General features: G+C 38.1%; 1 protein-coding gene across 1 annotated transcript in view; it reads right to left on the bottom strand.

The window, feature by feature from the left end:
- palm2akap2 (PALM2 and AKAP2 fusion) overlaps positions 1-18,715 on the bottom strand; it is a 215,327-nt gene that overhangs the window by 135,632 nt on the left and 60,980 nt on the right. Inside the window, exon 3 of the mRNA XM_030150443.1 lies at positions 12,078-12,158. Within this exon, the coding sequence (XP_030006303.1) occupies positions 12,078-12,158 (81 nt within the window). The remainder of the gene's footprint in view (positions 1-12,077; positions 12,159-18,715) is intronic.

Genomic DNA, 18,715 nt, shown 5'->3' on the forward strand with positions numbered 1-18,715 from the left:
TGTAACCTCTGGGCTGTGTTTTGTAAATTCAGATGCTACTAAATGTCTTTTCTGCCAGACCAGGGGTGTCAAACTCATTTTAGTTCAGGGGCCACATTACGCTAAATTTGATCTGAAGTAAAATAATAACATAATATATAAATAATGTCAACCCCAAACTTTTCACACAATAACATGAACAAACTGAAAAAAAAATTGTAATTTTAAACACGATTATGCTTTAGTTTATCATTTCCACATGTACATTATAACTTACAGATCACAGTGGATCTACAGATACACAAAATATTTAGTAACAGGTGGACTATTATTAAAATTGCACTTCTTTGAAGACATTTCAGGTTGTTCATATTCGTTCAGGTTATTCAGAGTTTTAACGAAATTATGCTTTGTTTTAGTCTAAATACATGGAAATATTCACATTTACAAAGAGAAAAATCGGAGTTGTGAGTATTTATAGGCTATTATGAAACTGAATTGGTCTGAATGTGGAACCTGAACTAAAATGATTGTTAATATCTTAGTGTAATTTTTGCATTTCACAAATTCATCCCGGGGGCCAGACTGGACCCTTTGGTAGGCTGGATTTGGCCCCCGGGCCACATGTTTGACACCTGTGGGCCAGACCATTACATCTTTTCCTCGCAACAAATTAGTCCTCGGTGCCTTAGACTTAGACAGACTTCATTTGTCATTCCAGATTTTACATCGAAAATGAAATTTCCTCAAAGTTGCACAACAAACTCACTAACCCGGAGGGATTTTTGTTGGAAATGTCTGGTCCGTTTCTTCCAAACACCTGAACGAAAATCACATTTTTTTGGCGTTCAATCACTTGAGGCAGATCAAGTACACGTATTCTGGTCCTGTTCTGGTACTGTTGGTTTTTGGGGAAAAATGATCAAATTGATGTATTCAGTTTTTGGTGTTCATTGTAAAAGTGACGTATATCTGTTTAGAATACTGCTTACTGCAGGCAAAAAAAGCCATCACCAAATATTGGCTAAAAAAGGATCCTCCCTCAATCTCCTTGGTGATAAAAAGTGTCAGTCATATCCATTTAATGGAAATGATGACCTACAACACAGGTGTCAAACATGTGGCCCGGGGGCCAAATCCGGCCCGCCAAAGGGTCCAGTCTGGCCCTTGGGATGAATTTGTGAAATGCAAAAATTACACTAAAATATTAACAATCCTTTTAGTTCAGTTTCCACATTTAGAACAATTCAATCTCAAGTGGGCAGGATTCAGTAAAATACTATCATAATAACATATAAATATTGACAACTTCAAATGTTTCTCTTTGTAAATGTAAATATTTTCATGTATTTACACTAAAACAAAGTATAATTTTGCAAAAAAAATGTGAATGACCTGAAATGTCTTAAGAGAAGAAAGTACAATTTTAACAATATTCTGCCTGATACTCAATGTTTTGTGTGTTTGTAGATCCACTGTGATCTGTAAGTTATATATATAATGTATATGTGTAAATGATAAACTGAGGCATAATATTGTGAAAATTATACTTATTTTTTCAGTTTGTTCATGTTATTCACATCTTTTGAAAGGATAGTTTGTAGATATAAACCTTGTCATAATGTAAATTTACTTTTGTCACTGTAAAACATAGAGAAAAGTTTGGAGTTGACATTATTTATATGTTATTAAGTTATTATTTAACTGGTCTGGCCCACTTCAGATCAAATTTGGCTGAATCTGGTCTCTGAACTAAAATGAGTTTGACACCCCTGACCTACAATCTCCACGTACAACAACACAAGGGTGTAAAGTATTGGAAAAAATGGGACTTTTCCATTCAATCTAGGAACAGTAAACAGTATGTAAATGTCTGAACGTACCTGTGACCATTTCTCTGTATGTTTTGTACCTTTTACTAAAACAAAAAAAAAATAAAGTACAAAAAAAAAAAAAAGACATTTCAATGCAGTTGTCTCAGCAGGCAGCAGCAATAAATACAAACAGGTACTATATTTACAGGATACAATAAATATGCATAGAAAAATATAGTCCTTGGTACCTGATTTATAAAGTATGGTCATTTTATTGGCAAATACGTTAAATACTAACAAAAACAAGATTTTATCAAACTCACTAGTGTCTAATCAGCCTTCTTTTGCAGATAATTCATGTTTCTAGTCACATGGGTTGCTTTTATCTGTGGTATTCATTCCCAAAGACTGGGTCATGACCCATAAGTGGGCCCCATGAGATTTCGTTTGGGTCACCAAATGATGTTGTTTTTCAAGCATTAAAAAATAGAAGCATGAGAGGAAAAATGAGGGTCCATTAACTCTGCCTAAATGCACTCATTCTGTGTCATTAAGTATTTAACAGCGTTGTATAAACAGGGTTCCTACCAAGGTTATTATCGTTAACGAAAACTAACGAAATGATGAAAACTAGAATTTTAAAAACATTTTTGTTAACTGAAATAAATAAAAACTATAATTAAAAGAAAAAAAATGATAACTAACTGAAACTGTATTGTGTGCTTATACAAACTAACTAAAACGTATAAAAATTATGGATAAAATTCCCTTCGTTTCCATCAATGTTGGACTGATATGAAATCCATTTATCTCGCTCAAGCAGTTTTAGCCAGCGGCACCATACGACACTTCACAGTCCGTCACTTCTCTTCACTTGTCATTTAGAGTCGTCTTCTTGTCCCCACTCTACCTGGAAACATGGAGACTAAAGTTGGGAGAAAGCAGCAGAGTCCTGTCTGGGATTTATTTGAATACGACAGAGAAGAAGATAAAAGATATGACGAAACTAAAACTACAACTAAACTAAACTGAAACTAAAAATTTAGGAAAAAATCAAAACTAATAAAAACTAGCAAACCTGCTCTAAAAACGGATTAAAACTCACTGAATTAGAGAAAAAAAAAAAGTCCAAATTAATTAAAACTAAACTATTATAACCTTGTCTCGGACTAGGGAGTTGGGGGGTGTGGGGGGGTGTTGGGTAGGTGGTGCGATCCATACCATACATAATGTCACTTACGCTAGCATGAAATGAAACTTAACATACTTTCAACGTCCGACTCCTGACTTCTATGCCTCTATTACACAGCGGATCTTACACGAAATTTTCACAACTTCTAACCTGTATCCACTGGGCCCCCTCCACTGCTCTATGGGCCCCCCACAAATGCTGGGCCCCATGAATTTGTCATGTTTAGCCCCCCTTATCAGCGCCCCAGTCGACAGTTGTTTGTACTTGCGCATTACACGATTAGACTCAGTAATAGATAAATCAACTTCCTGACTTTATTGCTGTAATCTTGGCGGTGAAAACATCAACCTTCCTTTCATTTATTTTTGTAAAGAGTAACGATACTGTGCATTAAAAATGTACCGGAGTAGAAGTATGCAAATGAGTTAGGAAATCTAGTGAAGTAAAAGTGAAAGTAAACAGAATAAAAGCACAAATTCTCTCAAAACATACTTGAGTAGAGTAGTGAAATATTATTACTTAGTTACTCCACAGCACTACTGGTATTTAACTTATGCATGTTTTACAAACAAAAAACCCTTTTAATGCATGTGTTTGTGCATGGGTTAGCTACTAATTCAAGGTATGAAAAAGTTCAGGTTATAACAACCTAAATCAGGGGTCTCAAACATGTGGCCAGGGGGCCAAATGCGGCCCGCTAAAGGTTCCAATCCGGCCCGTGGGATGAATTGAATTGCAAAAATTCCACAGTCAAGGGTGTCAAACTCATTTTAGTTCAGGTTCCACATACAGACCAATCAAGTAAAATAACAGCATAATAACCTACAAAAAAACAATGACTCCATATTTTCTTCTCGGTTTGATGTGAAAAAAATGTTACAAGCCTATAAATAATGACAACCTCAAATTTTTGTCTTTGTTTTAGTGCAAAAAATAACATTGAATTATGAAAATATTAACATTTACAAACTATCCTGTAACAATAAAATGTGAATAGCCCGAACAAATATGAACAACCTGAAATATCTAAAGAAAATTATGCACACTTTTAACAATTTTCTGCCTTTTGCTAAGTGTTTAGTGTCTTTGTAGATCTGATCCATAATGCACGTGTAGAAATGATAAGTTGAGGCAGAATATTGTTAAAAATGCACTTATTTTTCTTAAGAAATTTTAGTTTTTTCAGGTTATTCACATCTTTTTTGTTTGGATAGTTTATAAAATTAAGCATTTTCATAATTTAATGGCATTTTTTTTTTCACTAAAACAAAGACAAAAATTTGGAGTTGTCATTATTTATAGGTTATTATGCTATTATTTTACTGGTCTGGCCCAATTGAGATCAAATCGGGCTGAATGTGGAACCTGGAAAAAAATGAGTTTGGAACCCCTGAGCTAAATTCATGAAAATAAGACCATAGATCCATCTTTGTTTATATTCTAGATGAATATGTAGTTCAGAGAAGAAGATGCTGCTCCTGATCTGTCAACATTTAATGGAATTTGGTTAAAAATGAACAAAAGTACAGCACTTCACATAAATAATGTTGCCTGGATAATTCAACGGTCAACAGAACAGCACGGAGTAAAGTTGTGTGGGGTAACTGAGCAGTTATTTCCTCTGAGAGTCAGCCTGCTCTCTGCTCTCTCATGCTGTTTAACAGACTTTCCATTTCCTGTTGAGCTCTGACACATCACCACTCTGAGCTGGACAGTAAAGGACACACTTGGAATTCTGATGCTTATCTTTACTCAAAAAGAAACCAAACTGAAAAACAAAACAAAACTCAAGTCCCCCCTCCATAGACTCAGAGCTCAGCCCCCCAGGAGCATGTGGGTGGATGTAACGTACAGTAAATGACATCCTGTATGTTTTCAGACTTAAAGGTCCCATATTATGCAAATCTCACTTTGTGAAAGTTTTCTTATAGTAGTGTGTGTTGCAGTAGCCTCATTATGAGGTTCGAATTTGAAAACTGTCTGTTTCCTCCCTGCCTTGCTACAACACATTTTGTGAAAATGCCTGCTCAAATGGCCGAGTTTGAGTTGGGTCCGCTTATGATGACATAAGCGGATTTAACTCCTCCCCCTGACTGTGCCCCCACCCTGCATGAAAAGGTAAGCCCCACCCTGGCAAAGCGAGCCCCATCCTGGCAAAGTACCTCTTGGACAACAAACATGGCGAAGGCGAGACACGCAAGTTGTGGTGTTGTTGGCTGCGCACACCAACACGATAGTTTATTTTTGCTCCCCACTTCCGAGCCTCTCCGTAAAAAGTGGCTGGATTATATCTTTGATGGTCATGTACCAAACAACATTCCCAAACGCTTGTATGTGTGTGCCCGGCATTTCACGGACGAGTGTTTTTTTAACATGGGCCCATACAGCTCCGGCTTAGCACAAAGACTCCGAATCCAGAAGGACGCAGTACCAACGCTTCGTGACCCAAGTACAAGTGTGGGAGATGTAAGTTCTTCTCATTTTTTTGTATCTTTACTGCATAACCCTACATTACGGATAAGCTGGTGGTTGTTGATGTGTACGTCTAACGTTAGCATGGCAGCTAACATAGCTCGGTTACTGCTGCTAACGTTTGCGTCCCCGTTAACATGCAAGAGCTGATAATATCGAGAGACATTCAACAGAACTACTTTGAACACGGGCCTTTTGTGGTTGGCATCAGTAGAGTTAGCATCAAGCTTGTTAGTAGCTGCCTGCATTAGTGGCGGCAGGCGTCTTTCCGTGTCAGGTCCACGAACCCGACACAACACCGCCGTTTTCCGTCGGGGCTCAATCACGCCTCAAGGCAAAGAAAGCCAGTGTTTGGAAAGACGTTCTGTCTGAGACATGTGTATTGTAGACGAGAGAGGGGCATTTCAGACAGGTGACTTGTGCTTCACAGTCAACATTAGCGCGTAGTACCGCTAGCGTAAGCCGCGTCCTCTCCCAGAGAGGGGAGGGGGAGTGGGCGTGGACAGATGCGTTCATTTGCATACCCGGAAGCAGGCCCAGAAACAGCCTGTTCTGAGGAGGGCTGGTGAGAGGGACTTTTTTGACCGCTGAAACTCTGAACAAAGGATGATTTTGGGGCGAACAAACTTAAATACTATGTTTTTGGGCTTCTGAGACCTATATAACGTGACTGAAAAATAGCATAATATGGGACCTTTAAATACACAACAAAGACGACTGAATTCAACGCCGGCCAAGCATCAAATCTAATCTAAATGTAGGAAAATGCCAGGCTAGACGGGCTTGACTCTAAATCCTCCTGATGTTCACTTGGACCCGGACCATCAGGTCTGAGGGGCTTGAATCCTGCAGCCCCACTGTTCCTTATCACATCTCTGGGCTCCAGCATCCATTTCCCCTCCCAGGCCATTACGCCTCTGGAGACACGACTACAAAGGCTGCTTCATGCTGCCTGGCTGTGTGGCACTCAGAGGTAATGGCCATTAAATGGGACTGTGTGACCAGATGCTGATTACATCTGGACCTCGATCCCACTGGTGTTGTTTCCAAAAACCCTGAACAGAGCGGTTCTCTGGCTTTGTAAATCAGTAGATACTCAAGTACCTACTAATGAGGCTGGAGGGTTAGTGGAATGGTGGAAAGTGAGAGGTTCATTTGTTTAAGTACTGTACGTAAGTATAAATGTATTTGTACTTAAGGATTTCCATTTTTTGGGACTTCAGACTTTAACCCATAATGACCCACTGCTACTTTTGTGTCACTTCCAAAATATTTTTTTTCATTAAGTGATTTATCATCATTTATTACAATATTCTTTTTGTAATTTACCGGTCATGTAGATGTTTATAAAAACTCAGATTAAACTTGAGGATTATTATATCAGAAACAGAGAAAACTGCAGAAAAAGTGACTTTTTTCAGTAAAATCTATCATTAACTGAACATAAACCCAGTGTGTCCATCCACTGTCATTGATTCGACTCCATGGGTTTTACTCGTGAATCAATGTTGTAGAAGATGACGGTGTTTCCACGGTAACTATGTAGCCTCTGAACATCCAAATGGGTCATATCTGATGACCATGAAAAGATGAGAAACTGCAATTATTGACATCTATTGATAGGATTAGTGGATCAACAGGTATTAAAATGTCTATTAAAATGACTGGATGGTGTTTTTTCAGTCCTGTCCGTTCCACAGGTGACTACATTTTTTTTTAAATTTTTGTGTTAGAGCATTTAATTAATTGGTTGTAATCGGGGTGTGAAGGGGATTTTAAGCAATATAGTAAAAAATGCTCCAGGAAAACATCTCCTACCCCACCTTTAAGTTAGAGAGACAAACCAATACATTTGGTTCAAGTAACTATTTAACTGATAATACTTTCACACTTTAATGACATATTTTGTGCAGCTTTTACTTGTCACTAAGTTTATGCAGTATACTTACATTTTCTGTACTGTCACTTTCACTGGAATTAAGATCTGAAAACTTCTTTCACCACTGGGTTTCAGTTCTTTTCAGTCAGACAAAAAAGCAGAACGAGACCGTAAACTACATTAAGGACATAGAAATTCATCAAGTACCAGATGAAGGCATTAAATGTCCCTGTACTCATTGTATAGTATAGAAATATCTCTGTTTCTGTTTTAAAACTACATGCAGGACACAGATTACAGGTCTTGACTGAGATCAAACCCAGGTACAACAGCTGTGAATCCCCTCATGAATGGTTGTACTGTTCTGAAAACACTGCTTTAATAGCACAACACTCAATGCACACATGGCTTTAATGATCTTTTCTCTTTGTTGATATTTCCATAAGTGGGTGTTAAATGCTGGAAAATACCAGCATGTAAGAATCAAACTTATTCAATAAAGGAGTAATGTCTGCCAAGTGTGTTTAAAGGATCTAATTAGAGAGTGGAATGTATTTTTATTACGAGTATTAAAACTGGCAACCATCAATATTTGTAGTATAATTGGGTATCTGCAGTCATTTTCAACCCACGCTGCATATGTGCCACAGTTATGTAGCGGTGCAGGAGTTTCCAGTCTATTCCTCTGGGAGTTCAAGCGATAATCTTTCAAAACTGCACAAAGAAGTACAGCTACTACAGTCAATTCATGAATCCTACCCTAATCCATTCTGCAGGAATACACACGTAAGCTTTGGAAGTATTTTAAACTGTGTCACATGGGCTATCAGTGCTAGCATGCCTGTGTCTGCTGCGTTTCCACCTGACACTGATAGTCATGCTTCATTCTGGGCTTCAGCGCAAGGTCAAGACTCTAATTTTTCACTGGTTGAAAGGTTCAAGAACCACCGATAAATGATAGAATCCTGAGAGCTGTTCGTGTTATTAAACTCACAGTCCGTCAACAGTCTCTCCCTCTATACACAACTCGTATTATTTGAGCATCAAATCTATGTTTACTTGAAACAAAAACTTGGCGAGGCAGTAGTGGCTGGCAGCGATTATTAAGGCCTATGTTTATGTGTGTTGGATTGGAGTGTTTTTCTGGAACGAAGAAAACAGTCAGGTTGGTCCTGCTCTGCCAAAGGAAACTCTGCTCTAACAGGCCTGCATGTAAGCACCACTGAAATGTGGATGTTTCATCTGTCAATTGGTGATCTAGGGATGGGAATCGATAAGAATTTACCGATTCCAATTCCATTATCGATTATGCTTATTGATCTGATTCTCTTATTGATTCTCATTGGGTGAGGGAATAAAAGAGTACAAACGGGTGTGTTTGCATTAATTGTCTTTTATATTTCCATCTCTGCAAAGAAAATATAACATATACAGTGTAAAGTATACAGTATAAATAATAATAACAGAATGATGCCGGGCCCGGTTCGGGGTGGGGGTGGGGGGGCACAGTGAAAGTGAAACAAAAGACGGTTTACTAATTCCTCTATTACCGCATTTCTACTATGTGGAACCGGTTCGACGAGACGGGCCCGTCTCCCATTGTTGTGCACCTCATTTCCTTTTCTCTACATTCGGAAGATTGTATTTTAGGGGGTACGATGTTTGCTGCCCGCACCAAAACCGGAACCAGGCCCAGATGACGGCCTGGTGTTCACTCTGCTGATACTTTCACAAGCGCCGCTAAGTAGCGTATCAAATGTGTGACATTCCTGTAAATGAATCACATGTTGTGGACGAATGTTTGAGCATATTGGAGGGATTCCACCCTTTTGAAGACATGGAAGCTTTGCAAGTGTTCCAGTGGACCTGGTGTCGTCTTTTTAGACCATTTCTGCCTCAACACCATGTTGGCTACGTTCTGACCAAAACAATGCAGCGTACGAGTGATGTCATCGCACATGTGCAACAAAGGCGGAATCAATAAGCAGAATCGTTAAGCAGGCAGGCAAAGGATTCCAAGGAATCAAGCTACAGGGATCCGGTTCTCAAAAAGAACCGGTTCTTGATTCCCATCCCTAGTGATGTCCCCATCTGGATTTTTTTGCTTCTGATCCGATCTGATTTTTTTTAGGATTAGTTTTGCCGATACTGATCTGATGCCAATCCGATACTGACTTTTTATAGGGCTGCACCGATACCACTTTTTTCAAGACCAAGTACAAGTACTTACATTTGAGTACTTGCCGATACCGAGTACTGATACAAGTACTTAATAATCCCATTCCAGTTCTTAGTTCCGTTTGTAAAATGTGCTTTATTGTCGTTGTCATTAGTCTGACTGGAACAAAGTGCTGCTACTGACATTTAATGTGTTGGAATGAGCATTTGTCAATTAATCCACAAGGGGGCGCCGCTCTTAATTAACCATACTTGACAAATACCACGAAGAAAAGTAAAGTTTTTTGAGCAGAAGTAAGTCAGTAATAATAAATATGGAGACGACAGAGGTAACACTACTGTGGATACTAATGTTGCAGCATTTTTGCTGGTAAGGTTTAAAAGTGAAGCTTCAGCAAGGAAGGGAAAAGATAAATGAGCGATAAGATTTGTTTTCACTTCCGCTGGCGGCGGTCTGCACCACTCTGTACCCCCATAGTATTATACGTAGGACGGAAACAGGCCGAGCCCTGGGGGGTTGTCATAAATCTGTCAGTAGTTTTTCTCTAACTCACACAGTCACTCTTTGAACAGATCCTCTACCTCCACAGTTCCCACTGGTATTCTCTGTCTGGGTACACATCCACCAGCACCTGGGAAACGGATGGAATGTACGCAGAGGACGGACAGAACGCTGCATCCGTATCTGTCTGTGTCTTTAACATTACTTGCAGTCAGTGTTACTTTTATCACCATAATTTATTTTGAAAACTCTCCACACTCTTCACACTCCCCACATATTATTCCTCCTCCTCGTACATGCTGCACTGAACTGTGAATGTCACATGGCCGTAAGTGGTATTGGTGCAGTTGTATTGGATTACTTTTACGAGTACAAGAACACACACTGAGTATTGGAGCTGATGCCCGATACTGGTATCGGAATCGGTGCATCCCTGACTTTTTACAATAAAATTTTGATTTAAATTTGTTGAAAAGCATCATTCAGGAACACAGAGGAACTGTAGATTAAAGCCCATGATGCGTCTTAGGTAACACATGTTGTGTCTTTATCTCAGTCTGAGCTAGGGCTAGAAAAACACAAAACAAAGAGGGGCTAGATTAACTGTGACAAAATGGGCGACTGTGTGTTTGTAATGGCTCTCCTGTGAGCACCATTATCGACAACATTCAACCATTTACTCGTAACCCTAACCAGAACTGTTTACCTTACCTTCAACCTTACAGTTACCTAACAGCTGACCTTCAAATAAGTGGAAACTCTCAGGTCTTAACGAGTAACTCATTTCTCATCTGTACTTCAGCTCGTATTTTAGCTCAAGAGATGGAAGTGACTAAATGGTTGGACAAAACATGCATTTGCATGTAAACAAAGAATACAATGAATGTTACAGTTTTCAGTGGAACCTGTTTATATTTACAGTTATTAACCCATAAAGACCCAAACATCCACTGTTGACCAAAAGTATCTACTCATCTAAACTGGTCATCCACTAATCCTATCAATCCATGTAAATAATTGGTGTAAAATACAGTTCTTCATCTTTTCATGGTCATCAGATATGACCCATTTGGACATTCAAAGGCTCCATAGTTACCATGGAAACACCATCATCTTCTACAGCATTGATTCACCAGTAAAACCCATGGAGTTGGATCAATGACAGTGGATGGACACACTGGGTTTATGTTCAGTTAATGAGAGATTTTACTGAAAAGATCAATCACTCTTCAGGTTTTTTTCTTTGTTGATATAATAACTTTTGACTTTACTCTGAGCGTTTATGTACATCTACATGATCAGAGAATTCAATATAGGAAAATAGATGATTTTCACTGAAAAAAATGCAAAATTCAGAGGATAATAGTGTAATAAATGGGAGATTTTTTTTGCTTAATTCAAAATTTTTTTGCTTGATTCAAGCAACAAAATCTGCCAATGGAACAAGTGAAAATTATCTTGTAAGATTTCCTCAAATAAGACTTTCACAATCTATTGTCTAAAAATAAGTCTCATTGAAAAGTTAAAAAAAAGTAGGTGATTATGTCTTATTTTAAGTGTGATGAGATATTTTGACTAGAAATGAGAAAAATACACTTAGTAAGATTTGGATTTTGCAGTGTATTGTACAAAATCCAAATCAACAATAAAAATAAAGTATCAAAAAAAAATCATATGCTGTTTTTTTAATTTATTTTTTTAAATTGAAGACGTAGCTACAGTTATGTGAAGTATTTATATGGCCTCGTGGGTTCTAAATACAGAACTAGGAATAAAACGCACAACAAAAATAGAAGCCATGTGTAAATAGCTACATGCTCTGAATAAGTTGGCCATGTGTCACATTTAAATAACACGCTGAATGGATCCAGAATGAAGATGGATCGGTTGTAATTTCACCAGCAGCTAAATATGATGCAAATGACTACAAGGAGATTTCAACCACTTACGCAATTTTTTTCTTTTTTTTTTTAATCTTAAATCATAGCATCGGTCTTTAAGTCCTCGTGAAAACCTAACCTTCGCTGACTGTCACACAAACACAAACACACATGGACCGACCTTGAGATGCTGTAGCTGCAGCACCAGGTCATCCAGCTGGTTTCTTTTGTCTTCAATTTCAGTTTGCCTTTTTCGCTTTTCCTGAAAGACAAAGGAAATAACAGTGAAATGAAAAATCCATTTAACATTTGCTGTCAGTATTCATAACAACTGAGGTGCAGTAATAAGAAAAAGAGGATGGTGATGAGGCTCTAATGCATAATATTGTATTGATCGAACAACTAAAGAGACTAAATGTTACTGTTTATCATCTGTCAGATAAGATCCCTGTGGGGCAATAAAGGTTTTCAGAAATTCAATTTAATGTGATCAGATACTTAAAGGCCTCCTATTTATTTTCCAATTCTGTTTAGACTGATCCATATCAGCTCAGGTCTCATAATTTCACTTAATAATCTTGTCCCAATCAAGTCCAGTCCAGTCACGTCATAAATAGTAGTAAAGTCCAAGAATAGCTCAATTACACTGAACACTGAGCCCAAAATCGAACCTTCATAACAGACTCACCACTGAAAATAGTGGTTTTATATATGCATATTAATTCTATCCTGTATACAGTCACGGAAAAAATTATTAGACCACCCCTTGTTTTCTTCAATTTCTTGTTCATTTTATTGCCTGGTAAAACTAAAGGCACATTTGTTTGGACAAATATAATGATAACAACAAAAATAGCTCATAGTAGTTGAATTTCAGAGCTGATATCTATCTGTTTTCCATGTTTTGTTAATAACCAAAATCACCTCAGTTCTTTCATCAATATCTATGTCATTGTACTGACAAAATCAGTGGTTTTAGACATGCCATGTTTTCTTTTCTGTCTGTTTTAGTCACATGATCCACACAGGAGTTAGTACTGGATTGCATAACCATTGTGTTTGATGACTTTTGATGGTCTAATTTTTTTTTTCCGCAACTGTACAGGGTTATTCAAATGGAAAGAACCGATTTCATTCCGCAATATTTTAATGAGGAAAAGCAATAGAAAACTCCAGGCAAGTCACAAGTATTCTACTCACAATCAACTTTTATTTTCTCTCAAAGTGTTCAATGTGTCCATCACCTGCAGCACGGACAACATCAATGCGATAAGAGAATTCCTCCCAGACGCATATCAGCATATGAGTTAATCGCTGTTGTTATTCGATGTTTAAGGTCATCGAGGTTAGTGGGTAGCGGTGGAACATATGATCTGATCTGAACACTGATCTGCCTTGGCGGAGGTCTGCGCTCTCCGAGTGCTTTTCTAGAAAAGACAGTGCAGACCTCTGCCAAGGCCGATCAGTGCAGTGCCCCACGCCCCCACCCCCCCACCCCTGATCACCACCAAAATTAATAATTTCTTCCTTGTGCCAGTATCAACATTTCCTGAAAATCTGTCCATAACTTTTTGAGTTATCTTGCTAACAAACAAACAAATAACAAACACGGGGGGGGGGGGGGGGCAGATCTGTCTTGGCTGAGGTCTGTGCTCTCCGAGTGCTTTTCTTGTTTTTAATGTAGATACCTAAAAGACAAAGTCTACGCTATGAGACCTGCAACAGTCGCTGAATTGAGAGCAGCTACTGAACGTGAATCGCGTTGTCGGCAGTGTCTGGACCAGAACGGACGTCAGTTTGAGAACAGACGAATTCTATTACATTTTGAAAATTAAATGAATTTTAATGAACACCTACTTTACAATTATTTAAAGTGTGTATACATTTTTGGGACACCCTGTATATCTCCAAGTTTAAATAAAAGTTATGATGATGATCTCTACATCTATGTCTAAGTCTACGTCTAAGTCTATGTCTAAGTCTAAGTCTGAGTCTATGTCTAAGTCTAAGTCTATGTCTAAGTCTAAGTCTAAGTCTGAGTCTATGTCTAAGTCTAAGTCTATGTCTAAGTCTATGTCTATGTCTATGTCTATGTCTATGTCTAAGTCTATGTCTGAGTCTATGTCTAAGTCTATGTCTAAGTCTAAGTCTATGTCTAAGTCTATGTCTAAGTCTATGTCTAAGTCTAAGTCTAAGTCTAAGTCTATGTCTAAGTCTAAGTCTAAGTCTAAGTCTATGTCTAAGTCTAAGTCTATGTCTAAGTCTATGTCTATGTCTAAGTCTATGTCTAAGTCTATGTCTAAGTCTACATCTAAGTCTACGTCTATGTCTAACTCTATGTCTAAGTCTATGTCTATGTCTAAGTCTAAGTCTAAGTCTAAGTCTAAGTCTATGTCTAAGTCTATGTCTAAGTCTACATCTAAGTCTACGTCTATGTCTAACTCTATGTCTAAGTCTAAGTCTATGTCTATGTCTAAGTCTATGTCTAAGTCTAAGTCTATGTCTAAGTCTATGTCTAAGTCTAAGTCTATGTCTAAGTCTAAGTCTATGTCTAAGTCTAAGTCTAAGTCTAAGTCTATGTCTAAGTCTATGTCTAAGTCTATATCTAAGTCTAAGTCTATGTCTAAGTCTAAGTCTAAGTCTAAGTCTATGTCTATGTCTAAGTCTATGTCTAAGTCTACATCTAAGTCTACGTCTATGTCTAACTCTATGTCTAAGTCTATGTCTAAGTCTAAGTCTATGTCTAAGTCTACATCTAAGTCTACGTCTATGTCTAACTCTATGTCTAAGTCTATGTCTATGTCTAAGTCTATGTCTAAGTCTATGTCTAAGTCTAAGTCTAAGTCTATGTCTAAGTCTACATCTAAGTCTACGTCTATGTCTAACTCTATGTCTAAGTCTAAGTCTATGTCTAAGTCTAAGTCTATGTCTATGTCTAAGTCTATGTCTAAGTCTATGTCTAAGTCTATGTCTAAGTCTAAGTCTATGTCTATGTCTAAGTCTATGTCTAAGTCTATGTCTAAGTCTACATCTAAGTCTAAGTCTATGTCTATGTCTAAGTCTATGTCTAAGTCTACATCTAAGTCTACGTCTATGTCTAACTCTATGTCTAAGTCTAAGTCTATGTCTATGTCTAACTCTATGTCTAAGTCTAAGTCTATGTCTAAGTCTAAGTCTATGTCTAAGTCTAAGTCTATGTCTAAGTCTATGTCTAAGTCTAAGTCTATGTCTATGTCTAAGTCTATGTCTAAGTCTACATCTAAGTCTAAGTCTATGTCTATGTCTATGTCTAAGTCTATGTCTAAGTCTATGTCTAAGTCTAAGTCTACATCTAAGTCTACGTCTACGTCTAACTCTATGTCTAAGTCTAAGTCTATGTCTATGTCTGAGTCTATGTCTAAGTCTAAGTCTATGTCTATGTCTAAGTCTGTCTTGGATGCACAAAGGAGGCTTTTACTCTGCACATCTGGAAAGGTTAGGGTTTGTTGAAATGAAATTCAGAGAAACATTGAACAAAGACAAACTCAATGAAATGAGCCTGATATTAGCAAACGTTCACCACACTGCCCATTCTGTGGAGAAAAATGATCTCTGGGAGTACGCAGGAAGGAAGTGAAGTATTAGAGGTGTCAGAGGTCACGGCTTATCAGGGAGTTGTGAGGGGTTAGGGTCTACAGGCTATCTAAAGAGGAGGGATTAGACCTTGAAGCCTCTAAATGAAACTGAGGTTGAAGTTGAGGTGCGGAGAACAATCCACGGCTTCACACGGATATGAATGAGGCTGACGTTTACGTAGGGGCCGGGCCGAGCCTAAGGCAAGTGGGAGGGGCCAAACTGAGGACATTATGAGTCAGTGTGCGAAAGGAGGGAAAAGCAGGGCAACTGCCTTTGGGTTCACTTTGACAGATGCATGGGAATACAAACAAAGCAGATCCCAGTGCAACTGTGCTTGGATGTGAAGGGCATGAGATACTGTAGATCTGCCTCTTTTTTTTCTCTCTCTCTCTTCCATCAGTGGGAACAGAACCAGGATTTCTGGGATGTTTCCTGTTTGCTAATAATAGCCATGAGGGAAAGCCCAGAGTGTCAATAAAACTCTATGGAGTAAAAGTGAATAAAAGTGACGCACAATTAAAAGTTGGTATAAACTGTTTGGAAAAGTACACGTGGCACAATGTTGTTCTAATGCTGCAAAGTACAAAGCAAAAAAAAAAAAAAAGCTTGCAGTAAACCAACTGAGTCATGGATGAAATGTGTGTATTTCATTAAGTTTCTTATGACGAATCATGGTTCTAGAGTCATGGTGAACATGAGTGGAATTTTGTGAATGTGAATGTGCAATAAAACTCTGACTAAACCCCAAAAATCAAGTGTTGCATAATACAGTGAGTAGCTTCTCATTTCTTAACCCATGAAGACCCGAACATCCACCATCGAACAAAATCGTCTACTGATATAAACTGTTTATTCCCTGTTGATCCACTAATCCATGTCAGTAATTGGTGTAAAATTCAGTTCTTTATCTTTTCATGGTCATCAGATATGACCCACTTGGACGTTCAGAGGCTCCATAGTTACCATGGAAACACCGTCATCTTCTACAACATTGATTCACCAGTAAAATCCATGGAGTTGGATCAATGACAGTGGATGGACACACTGGGTTTATGTTCAATTAATGATAGATTTTACTGAAAAAGTCACTTTTTCTTTCATTACCTCTATTTTTTTGGTACAATAATCCTAAACTTTACTCTGAACTTTCATGAACATTTGCGTGATCAGTGAATTAAACGTAGAAAAATACTTGATTTTCACTGAAAAAAACACAAAATACAGAAGATAATATTACTTTAAATGGTGATAAATCACTTAAGGACAGTTAAATTTTGAGAAAAATGTATTTGGGAACTGACACAAACGTCACACTGGGTCCATCCATCCATCCATCCATCCATCCATTATCTTCCGCTTCTTCCGGGGCCGGGTCGCGGGGGCAACAGTAAGCAGGGATGCCCAGACTTCCCTCTCCCCAGACTCCTCCTCCAGCCCTTCCGGGGGGACCCCGAGGCGTTCCCAGGCCAGCCGAGAGACATAGTCTCTCCAGCATGTCCTAGGTCCTCCCTGAGGTCTCCTCCCGGTCCTTATGGGTTAAACAACCATCAGTTTGTAGAGAGCGGAAGAACACAACCGGGGACTGGAGTTGAGAATTAGCATTAGCTATGAACTCTATATGCATCACATCAGCTGCAACAATGTTTGACTGCATTGTCCCTGTCAAATAAACAAATAAATAAATATTGGACTGTGTTTCAGTGGATAAAGGTCATGTGGTCAAATGAGTCCAGACTGACCCTGTTTCAGAGTGATGGACACATCAGGGTGAGAAGAGAGGCAGATGAGGTAATTACCCATCATGCCCAGTGCCTACAGTATAATCCTGTGGGGGCAGTGTTATGACCTGGGGTTGTTTGACTTATAATAAAATGAGGATTCAGGAACCATGAGCCACCACAGAGTCCAGAGTCCACAATGAGAGGAAACAAAACTAATTTGTCTGACCATTTATGTCAGCACCACACAGCTATTTCATATCGCAATATATATTGCAGGGTTAAAAAAAAAAATCGCAATGTCAGTTTTTTCCAGCATCGTGCAGCCCTAGTCCAAATACACAAATAAATGAACCAAAGACTAAAACAAGTGGGTTTGGATAAATGTGAACCCTTATAAGTCTGGTTTAGACCAGCTCTAAATGTAAAGTGTCATGAGATAACTTTTGCTATAATGTGGTGCTATATAAATAAAACTTGATTGATTGATTGATTGATTGATTGATTGATTGATTGATTGATTGATTGCTACATCATCAATACAAGTTCTTGATGAGAAACTTGTGCAACTCTGGACCGAGACATACATTGTGATATCGCATGAACACAAATGATGTGACGGCAAAGGAGATCCATTGAAATGTGTGTGTTTTTTTTTTGGGCCGGGCAGAGTGTGTTTCAGAAAACTGCAGATACATTCTGTATAATCTCCATGTCATTTGTCATTGAACGGTCCACTTTGCCTTTGAAGGCAGGAAGTGGCTGGGGTTTATGGCAGGGACATAAAACCAGGACGTTCTCTCCAGAGACTGAAGTTTGTGCATCATGAGTCTTTAAGATGTTGAAGTTTATTTAGGCTCAGGAAAACATACAGATCACTAAATATATCGTGCATTTACTGTGGAACAAGGTTATAATGGTTTTGGATTTTTCATTTTAGTTAAGTTTTATTTAGTTTTGACTTTTTCCGCTTATTCAGTCAATTTGTTTTAATTAGTTTTTAGAGCAGGTTTGCAAATTTTTATTAGTTTTCTTTTTTTTCTAAATGCTTAGTTTTAGAATTAGTTCTGGTATTAGTTTTAGTTTTGTCATATCTTTTACCTTCTTCGCCGTCGTATTCACAGAAATCTCATACAAGACTCTGCTGCTTTCTCCCAACTTTAGTCTCCATGTTTCCAGGTAGAGTGGGGACCAGAAGACAACACTAAACCACAAGTGACGAGAAGTGATGGACCGTGAAGTGCCATATGGAGCCGTCAGCTAAAATTGCTCGAGCGAAATAAATCCATTTCATATCAATCCGACACTGACAGACGAAAACAAAGGGAATTTTATCCATAATTTTTATACGTTTTAGCTAGTTCTGTAAGCACACAATGAAGTTTCAGTTAGTTATGTTTTTTCTTTTAATTATAGTTTTTATTTATTTCAGTTAACGAAAATATTTCAATATTATATATATAATGATATATATAATAATATATAA

Source organism: Sphaeramia orbicularis, chromosome 12, assembly GCF_902148855.1.
Source record: "Sphaeramia orbicularis chromosome 12, fSphaOr1.1, whole genome shotgun sequence".
NCBI lineage: Eukaryota > Metazoa > Chordata > Actinopteri > Kurtiformes > Apogonidae > Sphaeramia > Sphaeramia orbicularis.